This window comes from Hyperolius riggenbachi, chromosome 4 (genome assembly GCF_040937935.1).
Source record: "Hyperolius riggenbachi isolate aHypRig1 chromosome 4, aHypRig1.pri, whole genome shotgun sequence".
In the NCBI taxonomy this organism is placed as follows: domain Eukaryota; kingdom Metazoa; phylum Chordata; class Amphibia; order Anura; family Hyperoliidae; genus Hyperolius; species Hyperolius riggenbachi.
In genome coordinates this window covers 381,242,295-381,265,493 of record NC_090649.1, presented here as the reverse complement: position 1 = coordinate 381,265,493, position 23,199 = coordinate 381,242,295, and the positions used below count along the sequence as shown (strand labels likewise).

The window sequence follows — 23,199 nt, the reverse complement described above, 5'->3', positions numbered from 1 at the left end:
CTGCTAATCTTCTAGTAATTATTCATAGTACACAACCAATTCACTATATCATATTTTTTTTCCGCTTCAGTGTCTCTTTAAGGCTGGCCAACAGATTTAAAGTGTCTTTATTTGGTTAGCACTGGCAGTAATGGGCATGCATGCTTTTAACCTAGAACAGTTTTTTGAAAACAAATGTTGGATGTGAATATATTGAAACTGTTCTTGCTGTGGACACAATGGTAGCAGATAGTTATTTTAAAAATTGGATGAGAAGTAACTACTTTCTGAATCTGACAAAGCAGGTGTTAACCTGCGAAACAGCTGTCAGGATAATTACACTGTACGTACTGTCGGGATTGCTGGGTATTTATTAAAGGGGACACTGGATTGCTGTTTGTGATTAGTGCCCGAATTCTGTTACTTCTCATCCAATTTCAAAGCTGTATGTCTGGAGGCATGATCATTGCAGCTATTCCTCTCAGCATTGCCTGCAATCTAGTGCCGATCTACCTTTCTCTAATCGATTGATTTATTTAAAAAATCCATGCTGGGTTTTCAGGAAGACGTCTGCTCTGTTACGCTCTCTAGTATGAGAGAACCTTACAATGTAAATACATTTAGTATGCATTTCAAGTGGCCCTGTAGTAAGAGGGGTTTGTCCTGCTGATCCTTTGTCTCTAATGCCACTGTTCTAGAACAAGTATGCATCACATGCTTTGACTGACGTCAGACCACACATGCTTGTTTCAGGTGTGTGATTCAGACATTAAAGGGAACCTAAACTGAGGGGGATATGGATGTTTCCTTTTAAACAATACCAGCTGCTTGTCCGTCTTGCTGATCTCTTTGGCTGCAGGAGTGTCTGAATCACACATCTGAAACAAGCATGCAGCTAATCCAGTCTGACTTCAGTCAGAGCACCTGATCTGCATGCTTGTTCAGAGGCTGTAGCTGAAAGTAATAGAGACAAAGGATCAGTGGGAGAGTCAGGCAACTGCTATTATTTTAAGAGGAAAAAATCTATATCCATCTCAGTATGGGTTCCCTTTAAAGAGAGTCTGAAGCGAGAATAAATCTCGCTTCAGACCTCATAGACGTGCCCCTGCTAAACCGCCGCTATCCCGCGGCTTAACGGGGGTCCCTGATCCCCCAAATCCCCTCCGTAATGCGGGGGAGCGCTTCCTGGTTGGGGCAGGGCTAACCGCCGCAGCCCTGCCCCACGCGCATCTGTCAGCACGTATCTCCGCCTCTCCCCCGCCCCTCTCCGTCTTCCTTCACTGAGAGGGGCGGGGGAGAGGCGGAGATCCGCCACTGATAGACGCGACTGGAGGCAGGGCTGCAGCCGTTAGCCCTGCCTCCAGGAGCGACCAAGTCTGCGACCAAGTGTCGCAGTGGGGGGTTTGGGGGTGAAGGGACCCCCGTTTAGCGGCGCTATTGCGGCGGTTTAGCAGGGGCACACGTGCCCCTGCTAACTATGAGCTCTGAAGCGAGATTTATTCTCGCTTCAGAGTCTCTTTAAGTAAACCAGAAAGATCAGTAGGGAAGCCAGGCTATTGGCATTGCTTAAAAGGAAATAAGGCAGCCTTTTTATACCTCCAGTGGCATAAATACAATTGATGGGCCCCCCAGTAAAACTTGATGTCCCCCCCCCCCCCCAATGTTCACTCAGCTTCCCCTGCCTCCCCCTTGGTGCACTTCAAGGCCTTGGGGCCCATCACACAAGGGCCATAAGAGTGGCCATCATGAGCTTCACACCCATAACATGTATAGCCGCAAAAACGCCTGATCTGAAGTATTGTCCTCTGTATCGGAGGAGAGGAAGGTTAGTAGTTGGGGTCCTAAAATAGCTCTGGGCGTGCCTGCTATTGAAGGGTCTGCTCCCCTGTCACTCCGCGGTCACTTTAGTTCAGTTTGCCTAGTTGTGTGTCCTTCCCCAACCGATCTGCAGCCATTGATGTTCCTCAAATTGCCCAACAATAAACACTGCAGAGTGCACAGCGGAGTGTCGCTCTCATCTAAACTGCAGCAGCTGGTGAACCCCACTACATACTGCAGGTCATGCTGTGAAGTATCTCCACTGTGCACTCTCTGCTGCATTGTTTACTACTGGGTAATTTGGGTGACACCAGTGGCTGCAGATCAGTGTGTGGCAGGGCGTTCCACTGTGCACACTATAGAATATGTATTACTGGGGGATACCTGTGGACTTGCAGACTGGCGGGGACCATACTGAAAGCAAGACGGCTGAGCACAATGACAAAATATGTAACTGTGCTCCCCTCATTAACTCCTAACAGTGCATGCAATGTTTAAATGAGGGACTGTCTCTGCCAATGCTTCTCCTGCCACTGTCTTTGGAAACAGCTGCTGTCTGTGTGCAGTTTATAGCATGCACTATAAATGGTCAATGAGATGTAAATAATTTCGAGTTGATACAGGATTATGCACATTTAGCATGCAAATGTATGCAACTTGAAAATTTAATTTTATCCCAGCAGGATTTGATTGGTTCATTTTTAAGCTACATACATTTGCATACAGAATTTGCATAATGCTGCATCAACTCGAAATTATTTGCATTTCATTGACCATACCTAGCATGCACATATTTCAAGTTGACAATGTCACTCACAGTCTACAGGTGTCAGCTCCTGTCCATGTGCTTATGTAGCGGAGGAGACACTGAAATCCTCTTCAAAATCAAACAAATGCAACTGCATAAATTCAAACCTATCAGTTTCATGTGAATCTCCCACCAAATAGTGCAATGTGTTCAAATGCAGATGTGAAGTTCACAGCAGTCCATTCCTTCCCTGGAGTGATGAGACACAGGTGGCGATCTTGTGGACCAACCGCTGTCAGGCAGACTTCAAGAGGGCAAGCTTTGGGGCAGCAGGAGCATTGGTGGAGGAGTGAACGTCCTCTCGGTTTATATTAAGGTCAACCATGTTTATCTGATCTCTTAGTAAAACCGGTGGAGTTGGTTCATGCTCGCATTATATTCAAGTATACACAGTAGTCACTAAAGTAAGGTTTGCTGCACTGTTTGCTGTCATGTTAGCCAACCCGGCAAAGGGTTTGGAGGGGAACAAATGCAGTAGTATGGGAAGTATATGGGAATGTCAGACAATGTTTGCTCCTTAAGGCTAGGTTTCCTCTAGAGTCTCACTCCAAGAGCCAGCAGAAGTGGACAGTGTAATGCCTTCCCCAATGGTTCATTTGTGGTCTGTTTAGAACCAGAGGCAAATGCATTCCCACCATAGGCTATACGAGAAACACATTGCTCTACCGAAACAATCGTGGACAGCACAAAGTGTGTTCCACTTAATACTAAGGGTCCATTGCAGAGTCACAATGACAGACATTTGTGCCCCTTGTCAAGAACAGACTTACTGTATATGGTGGTACAGTTATTGATACAAACAGAACAGTTTACGGTATATTGAAAACCTCCACAGAAATGTGAAATTCAATTCTTTTGTCTTTCATAATTTTTGTTCATCTTTATGTAGCATAATTTGTATTACATGCTGCATTCAGTTTCCCCTTGATATAGCGTGCCTGGTAAACAAGGCAGATGCAGAGAGGATTTCTTAGAAATTCTGTCACAATCAGGAAGAAAGTCTGATTACATACAGCAATAATACTGATTAACCGTTGGTTCTCAGTATGAAAATAAAAAAAGAAAACCATCCATCCATAGACAATGAGCAGCAACGCATAGAAGCAGGCATTAAGCACTTGAAAACAAGTCTAGAAACAATGTACTTCTTTCAAAGTCCATTGAAACTGTGCCAAACATTTCAAATATACGATGTACATAACACAGCAATGAATAGGCATCACTTTATTATAAACAGACCCCGACATGCCTGCCAGGAATGATATCTGCAGACAAAACAAAATACTTACAGAAAATTAAGAACAGGGTGTATACCTCAGCTAACTGGAGCGCAGCTTAACAATACAGTGCCACATTCTATAACTCATGCCTGTGGATGATTTCATATTTTTCCTAAAAACACACACTAATATGTTTACCATGTGGAATTATAGAAAATAATGCTTCCGCATTCATCAAATCAGCAAGTTTATCTTGAGAGAAAGTGAATGCAGTAATGAATGTGTTCTGTGGATAACCATTCAACTGAGCTTGCTTTTGGTATAAACGGCTTTGCGATAAAAGTACTACATCACTCTAATGTTCAGCTTATAACAGCTAGTAATATTAATAAAAACTAAATAATTGCTGTTTTGTGGGTCTTGCTGCATCGTTCACAACCAAGAGATATAAAAGTGTACTAAAAGTGTTTCTCTAAAGGGAACTTGAAGTAAGAGGAATATGGAGACTGTCATATTTATTTAACTTTAAACAATACCAGTTGCCTACCTGTCCTTCTGATCTTCTGACTCTGAATACTTTTAGTCATAGACCCTGAACAAGTATGCCGATCAGGTGTTTCTGACAAGATTAGCTGCATTCTTATGTCAGATGAGTAACTCAGAGACTACTAAACCCAAAATAAAAAAGCGGAATGGCAGGAGATCTGCAGCGGTTCCAACAATCACTCACCTCCCTGGCTCCAGCGCTGCAGTTTTCCCTCCATCCTCCATGTTGCTCTTTAACCCTAAAGTGAGATTGCCGTCTGTAGTCATAACGACAGCCGGCGAGCTCATCAGGGAGAAGCAGAGCCTCTGAGGAGCGGAAGAAGAATGGCGGCCGACGTCAGGATCCCCTGGGAGGTGAGTTGAAATGCCTGCTGCGCGCATCACTCTGCATACAGCCTCCTGCGGCTACCCCGAGCACAGGTCGGGATTACCCCTCTGAGCTGTGGTTTTCCGCTCCGACCCTAGCTCGGGATTACCACCAAGGAGGTTAAAAGAATATAAATATGGCAGCCACCATATAGCTCTCGTTTTAGGTAACCTTTAAAAAACGCTCACTGCTTTGTTACGATGTAGTTACGTAATACCAGCTTTTGTGTCCTAAACATACCTGTAGAGCCACAGTTGCTGCCAGCCTTGTCAGACAACAAAGAGTTAGCATGTAAACATCTACAGAAGTGTCCTATTTGTCCCATAGATGTCATAGAAACTGACCACAAAGGGGAACTTTACTCAATATAACGTAGTGAATAAAATTGCAAAAATTTCTTTATAACATTCACTTATACGTTATTTAGCCACTGTTTGCCCATTGTAAAATCTTACTTCAACCTGATTTACCCTTATGAAATTTATTAGAGATCCAGAAATCTTTACTGCTGGCAAGGTGAATCAATACAAAATGCTTTGTAGAGCCACCTCTTGCTGCAAGTCTCTCTCTCTATTAACTTAGTACATTTAGCCACAAGGATTTTATACCCATTCCTCATGGCAAAACTGCTCCAACTCCTTCAAATTGAATTAGTTACTGTACAGCAATCTTCAAGTCATCCAACAAAATTCTCTATTAGATTGATGTTTGAGATTTGACTAAGCCATTCCAAGACATTTGATGGTGTCCTTATAAACTTGGGCAGCTTTAGCAATGTGTTTAGCGTCATTGTCCTGGTAGAAGGATAAAAATGTTTGGTCAGCTGAAACAGGATTTAATCAAGAATTGTACTGTGGCTGGGAGCGCTCTGCGCAGGCTTGCAATGTCACAACTTTGTAGCGCACATGTGCAGAGCGCTCCCGGCCATGGGTGCGCAATAAAGGACACTCGTCGCCAGGCAGCCACTGCGCACTGCTCGTCGACCCTCCCAACCCGGAGTAGCGTCGGTGTGCTATTAAAACTTAATGGAGGGTTTTTCAAATTTGTGCCAGTGCTAAGGTATCCTTTAAAGCGGACCTAAACTCTTGCTCAGGAGAAAGGAAAACACAGAGAAATCCACCCTGTGTGTGTTTATAGAGAACAGCCTGTCTAATTCTCCCTTCTCAGCAAGTAATCACAAGTGTTATTTGAGCTGCCAGCTTTGTGCCGTAGGTGTGCAAAGTTATGGGATAATATGTAAACACAGGAAGTTAACTCTTTCAGTGCTCCCATGAAATCAGGAAGTAGACACTGCATATTTACAGTATAATCCCTTTATAGTAAACTCAAAGGACCAGGAAAAGTAGTTTACTACATCAAAATTAGTCACACATTGTATATTTATACAAACGCAGTTGCTGGGACCTGAGGCCTGAGCTTACTATATCCAGAGATTCACTATATCAGAGTTTACTAGAGAGATTCCGTAACTAAGAAGTGTTTTTTTCTTTAAAAGGTTATTATGCTGTTGCGTATCTTTTGGAGCCGAGAGGAAGTTTGGGGTATAAATCTGTTTTAAGGTGGCCATACATGGTACAATTTTTCAATTAGATAATTTAGTTCGATTATTCTGTTAGATCGAATATAAAGATTTTTCCAGCATGTCCGATCATTTTTCCCGAAAAAAGGGGATAATCGTTCGAATTTCTTGATCGGAAAAAAAAAATATTTTCACCTTTCATTCAATTCGATCATTTAGATCGAATAAACGGGAAAATCGAACGTTTTTATTGTATCGTGTATGGGCACCATTAAGTAGACCTATAAACAGCAAATCCCTCTCATCTGTGGTTCTTTTTGGGCTCTTTCAATATTATCCTCTGTGTCATTGTTGCACCTCTGATGAATAACCTTCTTAGCAGTCTGTCAGGTTTGGTGGGCTGTGTTCTTTTGTCTGGTTTGTACTGTTTTCATTTTCTTTTAATGTTGTAATGATGAAACTAATGGCACTCTACTGGATATTCAAAGTGTGGATTTTTTTTATAACCCAACCATGATTCATAATACTCCTCAGCTTTGTTTGCGACCTGTTTGGATTGCTTCTTGGTCTTTATTAATGTTGGTGTTTTAACCCAGGTTATTGAAATTTGCAAACCTGAATTTGACCGTCACCACACTTCAGCACCCAGAAGCGTGGACAGGGTCAGGGGGCGTTCACTTATTTGTGCTTCACTTGAATCATAAAGTGAACTCCTACATTTGTTCACATTTCAGGGTGCTGAAGTGTGGTGATGGTCAAATTTGGGTTTCCGAATTTCAATAAGGCCCCAATTCAAGTAGTGCATTGAGGTACGGTGTTACAGCTGTTTTGTAACAGTGCCTACAACAATGCACCACCTATGGGAAATTCACAGTGCGGAGGGTGCAATGTGGTATAACCAGCGCTGCGTAATATGTTGGCGCTTTATAAATACAACAAATAAAATAAAATAAATAAACCAGTTGCAGTATGAACTTGCGTTAACAGTGGGTGTGAAGCTTACTTTTCATTGCCTGTATGCTTTACTGTACCCAATGTAATGCGAGTATAACAGGCAGTGCCGCTGTCTTGATCCATTGCATTCCCACTGTCACAGGTAACGCAATACACAGCCACTGTGAACATGGCTTTACCAATTTGCTTGATTGATGGGTGGTCTGTTATACAGCTATGATGTGACCGATCTTGTGACACCTTTTATTGTACACAAAGATCCCAATCAACTAACTATCTGGCTTCTGAAGTTACTCGGTTGGGACAGTTTTATAAAGAGGTTTCCTAGCAAAATGTTAAACACATTTCAAAGTATTGCATACACACTCACAACGTTCTAGTTTTCACTTTTTCTCCTATGTACAAACATGTTTTTTAATTCTTTTTTAGGTATTTGGACTACATCGTTAAGTACATTATTTAAAATTTTAATTCCAGTTTTAATGGGACCCAAAAGAACAAAACGAAACAAAGAAATCTATGAGGGGTATGAATAATTTTGCAAGGCACTGTAGGTTTTCATTATTAGCCAGACATAAAGGGAAAACAGAAGCGACAATGAGACTCTAAACAAAACATCCAGAGTGTTGTTTTTTTGTTTTTTAACTTGAAAAACTGGTGATCCACTTTGGGGAGGGGAACGTTGCATGAGTACTATGATATTAAAAAATATGATGCATTATTGTATTTTTTTTTCATTAAATGCCTTACAAAGATTTAACCCTACCCAGAAAAAAATGATAGCTGTTACCTGGAAATCAGAACTTAACTGTATCCATGGGTTAACATTACAAATCCTTATTTTTTTCTGATCATTTAAAGTTGAAATAAAAACTACTACACATTTTTTTCCGTCTTATGTTATTAAAATTGCCTTTCCAATTTCCTAATAGTAATTGTTTCTTTCCCAGTGTTTTGTTTATGTGATTGAGAACTACCTATATCTGAGGGATCTTGTAAGTGAGAAATACATGTTTCACAAGGCAAATGGTTTCTTTAAAGGGGAACCCAAAGTGAGAGACATATGGAGGCTGCCCTATTTATTTTCTTTTAAACAATCCACATTGCTTGGCTGTCCTGCTGCTCCACTGCCTCTAATACCATAGACCTCAGCCACAGACCCTTAACAAGCATGCAGATCAGATGTTTATGACAAAAAAACGTGGGCTGCCAAGCAACTGGTATTGTTTAAAATAAAATGCATATGGCATCCACCGTATCCCTCTCCCCTCGGTTTCCTTTTAAAGACACTTTTTTTCCACTACTAGTCACAAAGTAAGAAAATTACTTGGACACAAGCAGACAAAAGTGAGTTTGTTTCAGGGATTTAGGGAAAAAAATGGTTGGAAAGTACACAGCTGTTTTTGAACAAATTATTTCATTCTTCATGACGGTTTGGAAAATCTTTAAACATCAGGCATATATATTGAAAGGGTCTTGTTTAACTTCACCTGGGTATAACTCATAACTACCAGTTACAATAAAAAAGAACACACTCATAAAAACAGATTCATAAAATTGTAACAAATCAGATGTTTAGACCGTTTTTCTACACCTTCTCATCATGGACACTACTAAGTAAGCTGACCTCTAAACTTGCCCACAGCCAACCCAAACTGCCCCACACTTTATCATGGCATATCCCTATTCTTCTGCCTTTTTTTTTTTTGTAAAAAAAAAAAAAGCTTAGTGACGTGGATAGTTTTGCATATGTATTTATATATTTGGAAAATTAAACATCCCGTTCGTCTCTTAAAAGAACATATAGTTTTTGGTATAATCTCATTAATATTATTATAAATGCGAAAGTTTGGATGTTTGGATGTTTGCTACTCAGTAGAGTTGGGCCGAACCTCCGATTTTCGGTTCGCGAACTTTCGCCAAAGGTTCGGTTCGCGTTAAAGTTTGCGAACCGCAATAGACTTCAATGGGGATGCGAACTTTGAAAAAAAATAATAATTATGCTGCCCACAAAAGTGATGGAAAAGATGTTTCAAGGGGTCTAACACCTGGAGGGGGGCATGGCGGAGTGGGATACATGCCAAAAGTCCCCGGGAAAAATCTGGATTTGACGCAAAGCAGCGTTTTAAGGGCAGAAATCACATTGAATGCTAAATGACAGGCCTAAAGTGCTTTCAAACATCTTGCATGTGTATACATCAATCAGGTAGTGTAATTAAGGTACTGCTTCACACTGACACACCAAACTCATCGTGTAACGCACCGCAAACAGCTGTTTGTGTAGTGACGGCCGTGCTTTACTGGTGCGCACCATGGCGAGAGTGCAGGTTTTGGTGGCTTTACAGCCCATATGGTCACCTGGCTGATGTAGCTGAATGACAGAACAGTGACTGTCCAGCTGATCAAATTTGGTCTGACCACAATGAGGCAACGACCTTATTATCGTGGGTGTGCCCCCCGAGACACTCATCTAGGCGCCGGTCATTGCTCCATTGTGATACGCAAGCCCCTTCACCACGGCAAGGTAATGATCACGAAGGGGAATGGGCGCATGTACATGCCTTTTCTTTTGTTGTTGCAGCTGCCCGCAGTGCAGCCAGAAAAATTAGGCAGTCATGTACACGCACCCGAAAAATTATTACAGCGGCCGCTGCTAGCAGCGGCCTAAAAAATTCAGCAATCCGCCTGGAGTCCCGGACCCTGTTGGTGGTGGCGGAGAAGGTAGTCAAGCGGCCTGCAGGCAGACATGCTGTGTGGAGGGACTGGGAGCGACTTAGTCTTCTTGGGGCAGGCCAGGCAGCCAGTCACACGGCGTGCAGGCAGAGATGCTGTATGTGCGGGGACTGACTTAGTCTTGGGGCGGGCAGCAGCCCTCCGGGATCCATGCCTCATTCATTTTGATAAAGGTGAGGTACTTAACACTTTTGTGACTTAGGCGACTTCTCTTCTCTGTGACAATGCCTCCAGCTGCGCTGAAGGTCCTTTCTGAGAGGACGCTTGCGGCAGGGCAGGAGAGAAGTTGGATGGCAAATTGGGACAGCTCTGGCCACAGGTCAAGCCTGCGCACCCAGTAGTTCAAGGGTTCCTCATCGCTGTTCACAGCAGTGTCTACATCCACACTTAAGGCCAGGTAGTCGGCTACCTGCCGTTCCAGGCGTTGGTGAAGGGTGGATCCGGAAGGGCTACGGCGAGGCGTTGGACTAAAGAACGTCCGCATGTCCGACATCACCATGAGATCGCTGGAGCGTCCTGTCTTTGACTGCGTGGACACGGGAGGAGGATTAGTGGCAGTGGTACCTTGCTGGCGTTGTGCCGTCACATCACCCTTAAAGGCATTGTAAAGCATAGTTGACAGCTGGTTCTGCATGTGCTGCATCCTTTCCACCTTCCGGTGAGTTGGTAACAGGTCCGCCACTTTGTGCCTGTACCGAGGGTCTAGTAGTGTGGCCACCCAGTACAGCTCATTCCCCTTGAGGTTTTTTATACGGGGGTCCCTCAACAGGCAGGACAGCATAAAAGACGACATCTGCACAAAGTCGGATCCAGTACCCTCCATCTCCTCTTGCTCTTCCTCAGTGACGTCAGGTAAGTCAACCTCCTCCCCCCAGCCGCGAACAATACCACGGGAAGGTTGAGCAGCACAAGCCCCTTGCGATGCCTGCTGAGGTTGTTCTCCTGATGCGGTGGGTCCACTGAACAGAACAGGTATGCAGTGGCGGGTTCACTAAACAGAACAGGCATACAGTGGCGGTTCACTAAACAGAACAGGTATGCAGTGGCGGGTCCACTGAACAGAACAGGTATGCAGTGGTGGGTCCACTGAACAGAACAGGTATGCAGTGGCGGGTTCACTTAACTGCACAGGTATGCGCACTGATGCGGTGGGTCCACTGAACAGAACAGGTATGCAGTGGCGGGTTCACTTAACTGCACAGGTATACAGTGGCGGTTCACTAAACAGAACAGGTATGCAGTGGCGGGTCCACTGAACAGAACAGGTATGCAGTGGTGGGTTCACAGCACAGGTATGCAGTGGTGGGTTCACAGCACAGGTATGCAGTGGTGGGTTCACAGCACAGGTATGCAGTGGTGGGTTCACAGCACAGGTATGCAGTGGTGGGTTCAATGAACAGGTATACAGTGGCGGGTCCACTGAACAGAACAGGTATGCAGTGGCGGGTTCACTTAACTGCACAGGTATGCGCACTGATGCGGTGGGTTCACTGAACAGAACAGGTATGCAGTGGCGGGTTCACTAAACAGAACAGGTATACAGTGGCGGTTCACTAAACAGAACAGGTATGCAGTGGCGGGTCCACTGAACAGAACAGGTATGCAGTGGCGGGTTCACTTAACTGCACAGGTATGCGCACTGATGCGGTGGGTTCACTGAACAGAACAGGTATGCAGTGGCGGGTCCACTGAACAGAACAGGTATGCAGTGGCGGGTTCACTAAACAGAACAGGTATACAGTGGCGGTTCACTGAACAGAACAGGTATGCAGTGGCGGGTTCACTTAACTGCACAGGTATGCGCACTGATGCGGTGGGTTCACTGAACAGAACAGGTATGCAGTGGCGGGTTCACTAAACAGAACAGGTATGCAGTGGCGGGTCCACTGAACAGAACAGGTATGCAGTGGCGGGTTCACTTAACTGCACAGGTATGCGCACTGATGCGGTGGGTCCACTGAACAGAACAGGTATGCAGTGGCGGGTTCACTAAACAGAACAGGTATACAGTGGCGGTTCACTAAACAGAACAGGTATGCAGTGGCGGGTCCACTGAACAGAACAGGTATGCAGTGGTGGGTTCACAGCACAGGTATGCAGTGGTGGGTTCACAGCACAGGTATGCAGTGGTGGGTTCACAGCACAGGTATGCAGTGGTGGGTTCACAGCACAGGTATGCAGTGGTGGGTTCAATGAACAGGTATACAGTGGCGGGTCCACTGAACAGAACAGGTATGCAGTGGTGGGTTCACAGCACAGGTATGCAGTGGTGGGTTCACAGCACAGGTATGCAGTGGTGGGTTCACAGAACCGGTATGCAGCCAGACAGGAACAAGCTAAGCCTAACTAATCTTTCCCTGAGAGACAGTCTGCAGCAGCTCGCCCTACTCTGACTAATGCAGGCACACGAGTGGCCGTAATGGCCGCCGCTGCCTGCCTTATATAAGGGGGGGGTGGGGCTCCAGGGGCTAGTGTAGCCTAATTGGCTACACTGGGCCTGCTGACTGTGATGTAGAGGGTCAAAGTTGACCCTCCATGTGCATTATGGGGCGAACCGAACTTCCGCAAAGGTTCGCCTGCGGGACGCGAACGCGAACCACTGAAGTTCGCATGGAACCGTTCGCAGGCGAACCGTTCGGCCCAACTCTACTACTCAGTCACGCAACAATGGCTGAACGTATTTGAATGAAATTTGGCACACACATAGTACATTACCTGGAACAACATACAGGATACTTTTTATCCCCATAATCAAAAAGTAGGCAGAGAGGAATACAAATTTCACTGGGAAAGTGTAAACTGCAACCATTCTTTCACTGTTAATGGTAGAGTTCTCAAACGTTGCACAGTTGGTCACTGGGTGACTGGGATTAATATTCAGAAAAGTGGATGGAGCCTACAAAAGCCAATCAAAATTCACTTATTGATTTTCAAGGGGAATATTTAATTGCTGCCATTCTTGGACTGTTAATGGCACAAGCCTCAAACCTGGTACATTTGGTCTTTGGGTGACTGGGGTTCAAATTCAGAAAAGGGGGTGGAGCCACAAACAGCCAACCATATTTGTTTTATTTCAATGCAAATGATTGATGCCAAAGACCACAAAGCTCACAAACTTGGCCATTGAGTTATTGTGTGTTCGGGTTAGAAAAAGTGGGCAGAGCCAACACCAGCCAAACACATACCCGAGAAATGCCAGGCCATTAGCTAGTTTAAATAATTATTTATAAAAGTACATTTCTCCCACAGTAAAATGCACCATGCATAACTTTTCTCCTACATTGCCACCACTTTCTATAGGCAGTAAAATCTGACAGGTTTTTGACTTGTCTATGTCCTCATGGGAGATTTTCAGTATTTCCTTTGTTCTTTACAAAAGCACTCTATGGAAAGGATCTTAACAAATATGCCAGCTGACCTCGAGCGCTGTAATAACAGTGCAGGAGATTTGAAAGCAACAAGCGCCAATATAGATTATTAGGAATTATTGCTATAGCCGCGCAGTGAGTAATTTCGGTGCCGTCATAAGAAGGACCTTAAAGTTACTTTTAGAAGACTGTAATTCAGCCACCAGCAATAGCTGGCAGCCAAATTACATCAATCCCCACTATTCATGGTGGCCTGGAGGGACAATTGCAATGAACACCACCAGGACTTGTGCAGGAGCAGGGAAAACCATATATCGGCTGTATCCTGCGCCCAAGTCTCCTAGCGGCTATTTCATAGGTATGCAGCTGGCCTCCCTACTCACTTGCATGCTATTTTGGCAGTTAGACTGAGAAACTGCCATCTGTAAGTACTTTTGAAAATACAGAAAACCCAAAAAATCCCCTATGAGGAGTTGGAGAAGTCCAGAACCAGTCAGATCATTACTGTCTACTGACAGTGAGATAGGAAAAAGTAATTCCCAGTGCATTTTACTCTGAATGAAGTGTACATTTCATATGTATGTGTACTCATGCATTTTACAATTTTTCACAATAGTGGTCCTTTAATGTTGTGCTGTCTACGTTACTGATAATGATCATGCATGAACATTTAGTTTCTTCACACTTATAGTCTCAAGTACATATACTCAAGTGACAACATGCTTGTGTCAATAAGTACACTAAGAAAGTGACTTGCGCTGAGTAGCAACCCAACTCTTTACTAAAGATAGTCAATGAGATGCTAATAATTCTGAGTTAATGCAAATGTTATGCTAATTGTATTGTAATGAATGCAGCTTGGTAATGTACCTGCTGCTGCAGTTGATTGGTCGAATTCAAAACAGCATAATTTGAATCAAATCAACTCAGAATTATCGGCATCTCATTGATCATCCCTTCTTCTTACTGTTTCCCATAAACACTTTTCTCCTTTGCTTTGTCACTTAAGCTGGCCATACACTGGCCCGATTTGTCGCCGTTTCGACAGCAGATTCGAACACTGGGATCGAATCTGCTGCCAATCGTTCGCGGTACACGCCGAATTTCGATCCATTCCGTCCGATCCCGTCGATCGCGCCGTGCGGAAAATAACAGTCGATCGCCCGCGGGTAAAGAGCGCATCGCTAGCGGCGTTCGAGTGCCCGACGACCGACGTAATAGAGCCGCAATACATTACCTGCTCCGCCAGCGCGACTCCCGGGTCTCCGCTCTTCTTCTCCGCTCTGGTCTGGTCTCCGGCATGCTTCCCTTCTTCCTGTCCCGGCAGGAAGTTTAAACAGTAGAGGGCGCTCTACTGTTTAAACTTCCCCCAGACAGGAAGAAGGGAAGCATGCCTGAGACCAGACCAGAGCGGAGAAGAAGAGCGGAGACCCGGGAGTTGCGCCGGTGGAGCAGGTAATGTATGCATGTATGCGGGCGGGGGGAGCGGCGGCAGCACCACCACAACAGATTGTGAACGGTTTCAGGCTGAAATCGGTTCACAATCTGTTTGCAGTAAAGGTAGCCATACGATCCCTCTCTGATCAGATTCGATCAGATAGGGATCTGTCTGTTGGTCGAATCTGATGGCAAATCGACCAGTGTATGGCTACCTTTAGAGAGCCTTGTCATAGTCCAATCATTAGGGTATCTGTGTACTGGCCTCAAAACAAGTAATTTGACCATACAAACTCTGTGTAATCTTACTACATCTGCTGTATAGAACTAGAAAGGTCTACCAAACAATCCATGCAAATGATATTAAGTTTGTTCACAGCAAGAAGGGTGTACAAGACAGACACTCCTCTCACTGTATTCAACCCAGTTATTTAACTTAAAGAGGAACTATAATGACATACAGTAGAATCTAATAAATTATTCAGGATACCCACTTTTGGGTTATTCTTTCAGCATTAGAAACACTTATATCTATATATTGCTGTGTAAACACCCCCCTCCCCCTAGTGATGCTTAGCCTAGGCCAGTGATCTGCAAACTTGGCTCTCCAGCTGTTAAGGAACTACAAGTCCCACAACGCATTGCAGGAGTCTGACAGGCACAGTCATGATTCATAAGGGCAAATGAATTGTGGGACTTGGTAGTTCCTTAACAGCTGGTGAGCCAAGTTTGCAGATCACTGGCCTAGGCTATGATGTCACAAAGCCCTTTTCTCTCAATGCATGCTTGGAAATCAAGCAATTGTATTAATTACATTTTTTTTGTAAAGTTCCTCTTTAATCTATATGTTTTTAAGCTGATAGATGATTTTTTTTTTTTAATAGGATGTTGGTTTGTCACTAGCACAGTTCCTGGGATATGATACAAATTTGACAATTGTCTACCCAAGAAACTTTATAGAATGAAAAAAAAAAATCTTACCTGAGTTTGCATCATAGCACGTTCAACACGTCGTGTGCTTCCTCTCTCTAGTTTGGCCCTCAAAATTAATGAAGTTGTCTGGAGAGCCCAGAATTTAGGTTGAGAAAGCAAACACTGTAACAGAACAGAAATTAATGTTTATATCACTTCATGGCTAGATAGGCTTAACCCCAGGGAAGCGTAAAAACCTCCATCTGGCTCATTTGTACTTTTATTTAAATTGTTAAATCTGTTCCAATTTCAGCCAATCATTTAGACTACAGTTAGCGGAAAGTTCAAAAACATTTTAAATATAGGAAACAACTTTCATACAATCTTATTATTCCAGATTTTAGAGGCAAATACTAGACATGAAAATTCCTAAACAGTTTGCTATATTCCCCAAAATAAGCCCCCATTATTGAAAACTTACCTTATTAACTTTGATAAAAAACTGGACCTTGTCTTGGTTCTTGTCTAACTGCCAGTAATGCAAAATTGAAAACAAGACAAAAGCCCTCCTCTCACAGAAAATATCCAGAATGCCAAAACTATATTGAGATCGTTTAAGATGAAATAACTGATTTTTTTATGATGGACAAAACTGACACAATGTTGCATAATGAAAAAAATGCAAACAGTTCTTAAAAAAATGGAAATCCTTCATTAAAATTATATTAACCCAAGAGGAAATATATCGCTTGATGGAACCTTTTAAATACTCCTCCTGGTACTGCATAAAGCCATTATCTGGCACTTTGGGCCACCTGGAGCTACCCACTTTTTTTTGTTTTTGTTTTACTAGCAGACATGTGTAATGATTTTTCTTTTCTCACTGTGAAATGACCCACTAGCAGATCCCCAGGAGAAGAGCATGGGAAGTGGGTGGTGGGTGGGATATGAGGGTGTTTTTCTACTTTGTTTTATACGTTTATAGTTTCTAATGACTAAGCAGACATACTCGAAGAGCTGACTCCCAGGTATACAGTTAATTAAATGGACATATGTCCATTTTTCAGCCCTTTAAATGTGTTGTAATAACCCTGACTGTATGCTTGGATCACTTGGATATGTTATTTGCCTTGTTCAAAAATTTTATTATTCAATAAAACATTGCTTAAAAAAAAAAAAAAAAAAAAATGAAATAACCTCGTTATCTTTCATGACAGATTAAACAATCCCTAGACCCAGACCTGTTTATTTTAGGCCTTATGCAATTGCGAAACTCGCCAACATACAGACTGTTGTCCAATGCAATTGCATCAGAAGGCAGATGAAAGCAGGTAATAAGTCCCTACTGCTCGTCTGCCACAGGTTTTTTTCTTTTTACCTAAAAGGGAATCCCATTGGTTATAATATGAACCAATAGGAGAGCTAATTCAAAGATGCTTTTGGCTGGGTTTTGTAGTCAATGCATAGTATTGTACAGAAAGCCCTGGCAAAACGCATATTTAAAACTGCCGCTGAGTCTCCCAATTGGTCCAATAAACTGACCAATGGGTTTCTTCCTCAGACAGGTCTTTATCAAAGGAGGCTTCCAGATACCACCATATGCCCTCTCATTACATTGCATTACTCTGGCAAAGAATATATGGATGCCATGGTTCCCATTGCATATTAACTGTATTATCTGCTACTGCTGAGCTTTTAAGAGCTGCTTTTCTACCTCATACTAATAGGAATTCCATGCATCATCTTTGATATATACTGTATGTGAATAAAACAACTATTATTGCTTAAGGTCGTTTGCACCAATTGCACTTTGATTTTAAAGCTTTATAACATATTATATGATGCTAATAGTGCTGATAATAAGGGCAATGAAAATGTTGACTTACTTATGCTGCTATTTAAAAGTATGATTTCTGATATGTCCACATTGGCTGTGACCCCAGTTTTAATATTTTACGTCAGGTTACTTAATTGTCTGAATAAAATATACACAATTTCTATGTAAAAAAACAAACAAAACAAAAAAAAACAGCGAGTCCTTGCTGCATCCACATATTATTTATTTATAAAGCACACACATATTACGCACAGCTGAACATTAGTTTAGGTTACAGACAATATTTAGGGGTGACATGCAGCAATACGACAAGACAGGAATACAAGAAAAACCAGATCACGCAGCACCAGTGTGAGTACAAGGTAATGCTTAGTCAGTCACTGGAGGGGAGCATGGAGATTAGGCAAGTTGAGTTAACTCAAATGCATAGCATGGGTGTACAGAAATGGAGGTGCATGAGTAGGTAGGACACAAAAGGAGGAGGACCCTGCCCAAAGGCTTACAATCTAGAGGGAGAGGTAGGGACACGAAAGGTAGGGGGCCAGAGTTCAGCTGCGGGATTAGAGCACTTGTGAGGGGTGGTAGGCCAGAGTGAAAAGGTGAGTTTTGAGGGCCTTCTTTAAGATGGTGAAGGAGGGGGCTGCCCTAAAGGGTTAAGGTGGGAAGCTTCATAGTGTTGGAGCAGCTCTTGAGAAGTCCTGGAGGCGTGCATGGGACTGAGTAATGCGGGGGAGGGGGGGGCGGTCAGACGAATTCCATTAGAGGAGTGGAGTGAGCAGCTAGGTGTGTACCTCTGAGTAAGATCGAGAAATGTAGGTTGGATAGGTTTTGTGGACAGATTTGTAGGTCAGACACAGTATCTTGAATCTGATTCTGGACTAGATAGGAAGTCAGTGGACGGATTCACAGAGGGGAGCAGCCATGGTGGAGCGATGGGAGGAATGGATAAAATCTAATATTTGCTATGTTTATGGTTGTCATGGATGTGGCCACAATTTGTAGCCTAGAATTCTTTAATGCCATTTAGGATCTAGTGAAATGAACTACTCATGGTAGAGCATAAACAAATATTCAGGACACCCCATTTTTACATTAATTATCCAGGTTTCACTTCTCAAAACAATATATTAGATTATGATCTCTTGCTCGCTACTCAGCAGGACCGGGGAAAAGGTTATCCAGCACTAGAGGTGGAGACCCCCCCCCCAAACTGTGCCAGTCCCAGTATAGGTTGCAAATGTGCCCCCGGTATTGGCTCCCAACTCCAGGACAATAGCCAACTGTGTCCCTATACAGTATTAGGCAGCCCCCCTCCCAGGACAATAGCCTGATATGCTCCCATAAAGTAATAAGCAGCCCCCAACCCCAGTATAATAGCCAGATTCTCTTCTCCCCAGTGTCGTAGTCAGATGTCCCCCCGTACTGCTGCCACACACTGCAGGATGGGCCAAGGAGAGAGAGAGAGAGGGAGAATAGATGTTGCACTCCCTACCTGCGCCCCTAAAGCTGTGCACCCAGAGGTTGGAGCCTATCCAGCCTCTGCCTCGGCCCGGCTATGCTACACAGATTTGGGGGGTGGAAACATACCACAGTGATTTACCTTACCTGCAGTAAAAATGCTGGCATCACTGATACATTTAAGAATGTAAGTCAAGGTAAGGTTAGATTTTACAAAGGGAAAACATTGACTAAATGATGTATAGATAAATATTGTAAAAAAAACAAAACAAAAAACAATTTTATAAATTATTTTCAGCTATGGAATACATTACTTGCCAACACTTTGCACTTCTACTAGCCCCCTGTGGATATTGCCTCAACAGTATAGCACATCTTGCTTCCCTCCCTTACCAGAGAAGCCACTACCTCTCTGATCTCAAAGTGGGATAGAGATCTACAATAGACTCTGAGGCTTAGGTACAGATATGCACCCTAACACATAAGCTCTCCTTGTCATGTAAAGCTCAAAAAAAGAAGTATAAAACTCTAGCTAGGAGGTACAGAAATCCAACCCTACTTCATCACCTTTCCCCAGAAGTTTCAGATCCTTGTTGCAGATGTGGAGACAGCAAGAAGACCTGCGTTCATATGTGGTGGAGCTGTAGTGTGACCACGCCACTTTCGGATCTGGCCTTTGATGTAAAGCACAAAGGGGGTAAAACGGCACCCAGAAGTAGATAAAACTTCAGAGGTGCTCCATACCTGGCTCTCATACAACTCTGACACTTTGGCCTGAGGAAGTGGGCGTAGACCCACAAAACTCACTGCCTATGCTAATTAAAATTTATATTAACCTCCCTGGCGGTACAATAAATCCACCAGGGGGGCAGTGCAGCACTTTTTTTTTTAAAGCATGTAGCTAGCCTAGCGCTAGCTACATGCTTCCCCCCTCCCTTCGCTATCCCTCCCACCCCTCTGATTGTTGCAGGCTGGGTTGTGTTACAGAGGAGATAGTCAGATGTTCATAATTGCCAGACTGAAGAGCTAGGTTTTCAGTTTAGACTTAAATGCTTCCAGGGATGGAGCTGTCCTGATTGGGTGTGGCAGGGAGTTCCAAAGTGTAGGGGCAGCATGACAAAAGGCTCTGTCTCCAAAGGTTTTGAGGTGGACTCTGGGGGGTGACCAAGGTGATACGTCCTTTTGATCTAAGATTGTGGGGCGTGTGATGCAGTTGCAACTAGTCCTTCAGGTATCCAGGGCCCAGATTGTGCAAGGATTCGAATGTCAGTAAGCCAATCTTAAACAGAATTCTCCATTTTATCAGTAGCCAGTGGAGTGAGCACAGGGTTGGTGTTATGTGGCAGTGGCGGGGTTGGCTCGTTAACAGCCTTGCGGCGGCAATCTGTTCTAATTGCAGGCGGCATAAGTCTTTCTTATGCAGGCCTGTGTAGAGGGCGTTGCAGTAGTCTAACCTTGATGTGACGAAGGCATGAACTAGGGTTGGAAGATCCTCTGAAGGAATTAGGTGTTTAATCCTTGCAATATTCTTTAGATGAAAGAAGGAATGTTTCACAACAGCTGAGATTTGATTCCTGAAGCTTAATGTCCCATCAATCAGTACTCCCAGGCTGCGCACACAGTCTCAGTTGTTCAGGTCTGAGCTCCCTATCCTTAGCGGTGTTGGTTGAGACTGGGGCTGCTTTGCTGTTGAGCACTGGCCCTCGATAACAAGAACCTCAGTTTTGTCAGCATTAAGTTTTAGCCAGTTATTATTCATCCACTCCTGAAGCTCAGCTAAGCATGCGTTTATTTTTGGAGTAGGGTCTGTGACGCCAGGTTTGAATGACAAATATAGCTGGGTGTCATCAGCATAGCAATGATATGTCAGGCCATGTTTTTGTATGATTTCTCCAAGTGGCAGCATGTATATGGTGAAAAGTAAAGGGGATAATATTGCGCCCTGAGGTACCCCGTATTTTAGTGGTACAGGGTTGGAGAGGAAGGGCCCTAAGGCTACCCTTTGTGTTCTGCCAGCCAGGAAAGAGTTGAACCACAGGAGAACAATGCCATCTATGCTACAGTACTCTTGTAGCCTGTTGAGCAAGATTACATGATCGACTGTGTCAAAAGCCGCTGAGAGGTCGAGCAAAATCAGGATGGAACATTGATCCTTGTCTCTTGCAATGAGCAGATCATTGCAAATCTGGGTGAGGGCTGTTTCACAGCTGTGATATTTCCTGAAGCCAGATTGAAGAGGGTCAAGGATGTTGTTTCTGGAGAGCCTGTCTTCAAGTTGGAGGTAGACAGCCTTTTCAATAACTTTTCCCAGAAAGGGGAGGTTTGAGACAGGTCTGTAGCTGTTTAGAGCATCTGGGTCTAAGGATGGTTTCTAGAGTAGTGGCCTGACGATTGCTTCTTTCAGAGTAGAGGGAAACAACACTTCTTGTAAGGAACCGTTGTTTATTTTGTGGAATGCCAGTGTAAATAGTTCTACTTCTGGGTGCCTCTTACCTTCCTTCACTTTGCCATCTTTGCCGTCGATAGGACCTTTGTTGTTTTTCCCAAGATTGTGAATACATTCTGAATCCAGCCGGACACCCGAATGGAGTCAGGTTTATAGATCTCCACCTGCTTTTAGTGGATGGTTGCCACTTGTGCAACCTTCCTTTGTGAGTACCCTAATACTTTTTTTCCATCACTCTTCTTGTGACATACTACACCATTTGGGCTCCTGTTGTCTCTGTGTTCTTCTCTTTTAGGGTGTTTGGCCACCCTACCTTGCACTGGCCTTTGATGCGTATTCCAAAGTAGTGAGGTACCAAGTAATGCCACACCCAGAAATTGCCGTTCTTTCTAAGTTAAACTCAACAAAGTTCCAGTTTAAGCAGAGGACATATGTATCTACTTGGTACAGAATGACAGAACATAATACACTGAAGATTTAGATGACAAAAAAGATTTGTGATTTTAACTGATCTGTTAAGAAAATTGCAGTTTAACGTTTAGTGTATCTATATATTATTTGTGTAACAGACATTTGAATTCTATTTATATGCTTTTTAATTAAATTTCAAACTGTTCAATCACTTTTAAACAATTTGAATTTTGTTTTAACTGTGACACTGTGCTGTCCTTGTTTTATTAAATTCTCATTATGCCATGCGTACCTGGTGATATTTTAATTTAGGCTTATACTGGAAGAACAAGAATTATGGGCACATGAGAAAAAAAAAGCTCAGCATTCTGTTCTGGAGGCAGCAAAAATGAAAGCAGAAAGTGTTTACTGGTATCCTTTAAAGAGGAATTTTCAATCATTTTAAAGTTTATCAAGCCTAAACTCGGGTGACAAATCACATACAGTAGCAATAAAAAGTATGTGAACCCTTTGGAATTATGTGGATTTCTGCACATATTGGTAATCAAATGTGATCTAATCTTCATCTAAGTCACAAAAATAGACAATCACAGTCTGCTTAAACTAATACCACACAAATAATGAAATGTTTCCATATTTATATTGAACACACCATGTAAACATTCACAGTGCAGTTGGGAAACATATGTGAACCCCAAGACTAATGACATCTCCAAGAGCTAATTGGAGTGAGGTGTCAGCCAGCTGAAGTCCAATCAATGAGATGAGATTGGAGGTGTTGATTACAGCTGATCTGCCCTATAAAAATCATACACCAGTTTGGGTTTGCTTTTCCCAAGAAGCATTGCCTGACGTGAATGTTGCCTCACACAAAAGTGCTCTCAGAAGAGCTATGATTAAGAATTGTTGACTTGCATAAAGCTGGAAAGGGCTATAAAAGTACCTCCAAAAGCCTTGCTGTTTATCAGTCCGCAGTAAGACACAGTCTATAAATGGAGAAAGTTCAGCACGTCTGCTACTCTCCCTAGGAGTTGCCATCCTGTAAAGATGACTGCAAAAGCACACAGTACAGAATGCTCAATAAGGTGAAGAAGAATCCTAGAGTGTCAGCTAAAGACTTACAAAAGTCTCTGACATATGCCAACATCCTGTCAGCAAATCTATGATGCATAAAACACTATACAAGAATGGAGTTCATGGGAGGATACCACTGATGTCCAAAAAGAAACCACTGCGGTCCAAAAAACATTGCTGCATGTTTAAAGTTTGCAAAAGGGAACCTGGATGTATCACAGCAGTACTGGCAAAATATTCTGTGGACAGATGAAACCAAAGTTAAGTTGTTTGGCAGACAGAAACACACAACACTATGGCCTCAATTCACTA

General features: G+C 43.2%; 1 protein-coding gene across 3 annotated transcripts in view; it reads right to left on the bottom strand.

Moving 5' to 3' along the window:
• TTC27 (tetratricopeptide repeat domain 27) overlaps positions 1–23,199 on the bottom strand; it is a 564,428-nt gene that overhangs the window by 173,026 nt on the left and 368,203 nt on the right. For all 3 annotated transcript variants that reach the window (XM_068232111.1, XM_068232110.1, XM_068232112.1), the window contains one exon: positions 15,731–15,844. In XM_068232111.1, the coding sequence (XP_068088212.1) occupies positions 15,731–15,844 (114 nt within the window). The remainder of the gene's footprint in view (positions 1–15,730; positions 15,845–23,199) is intronic.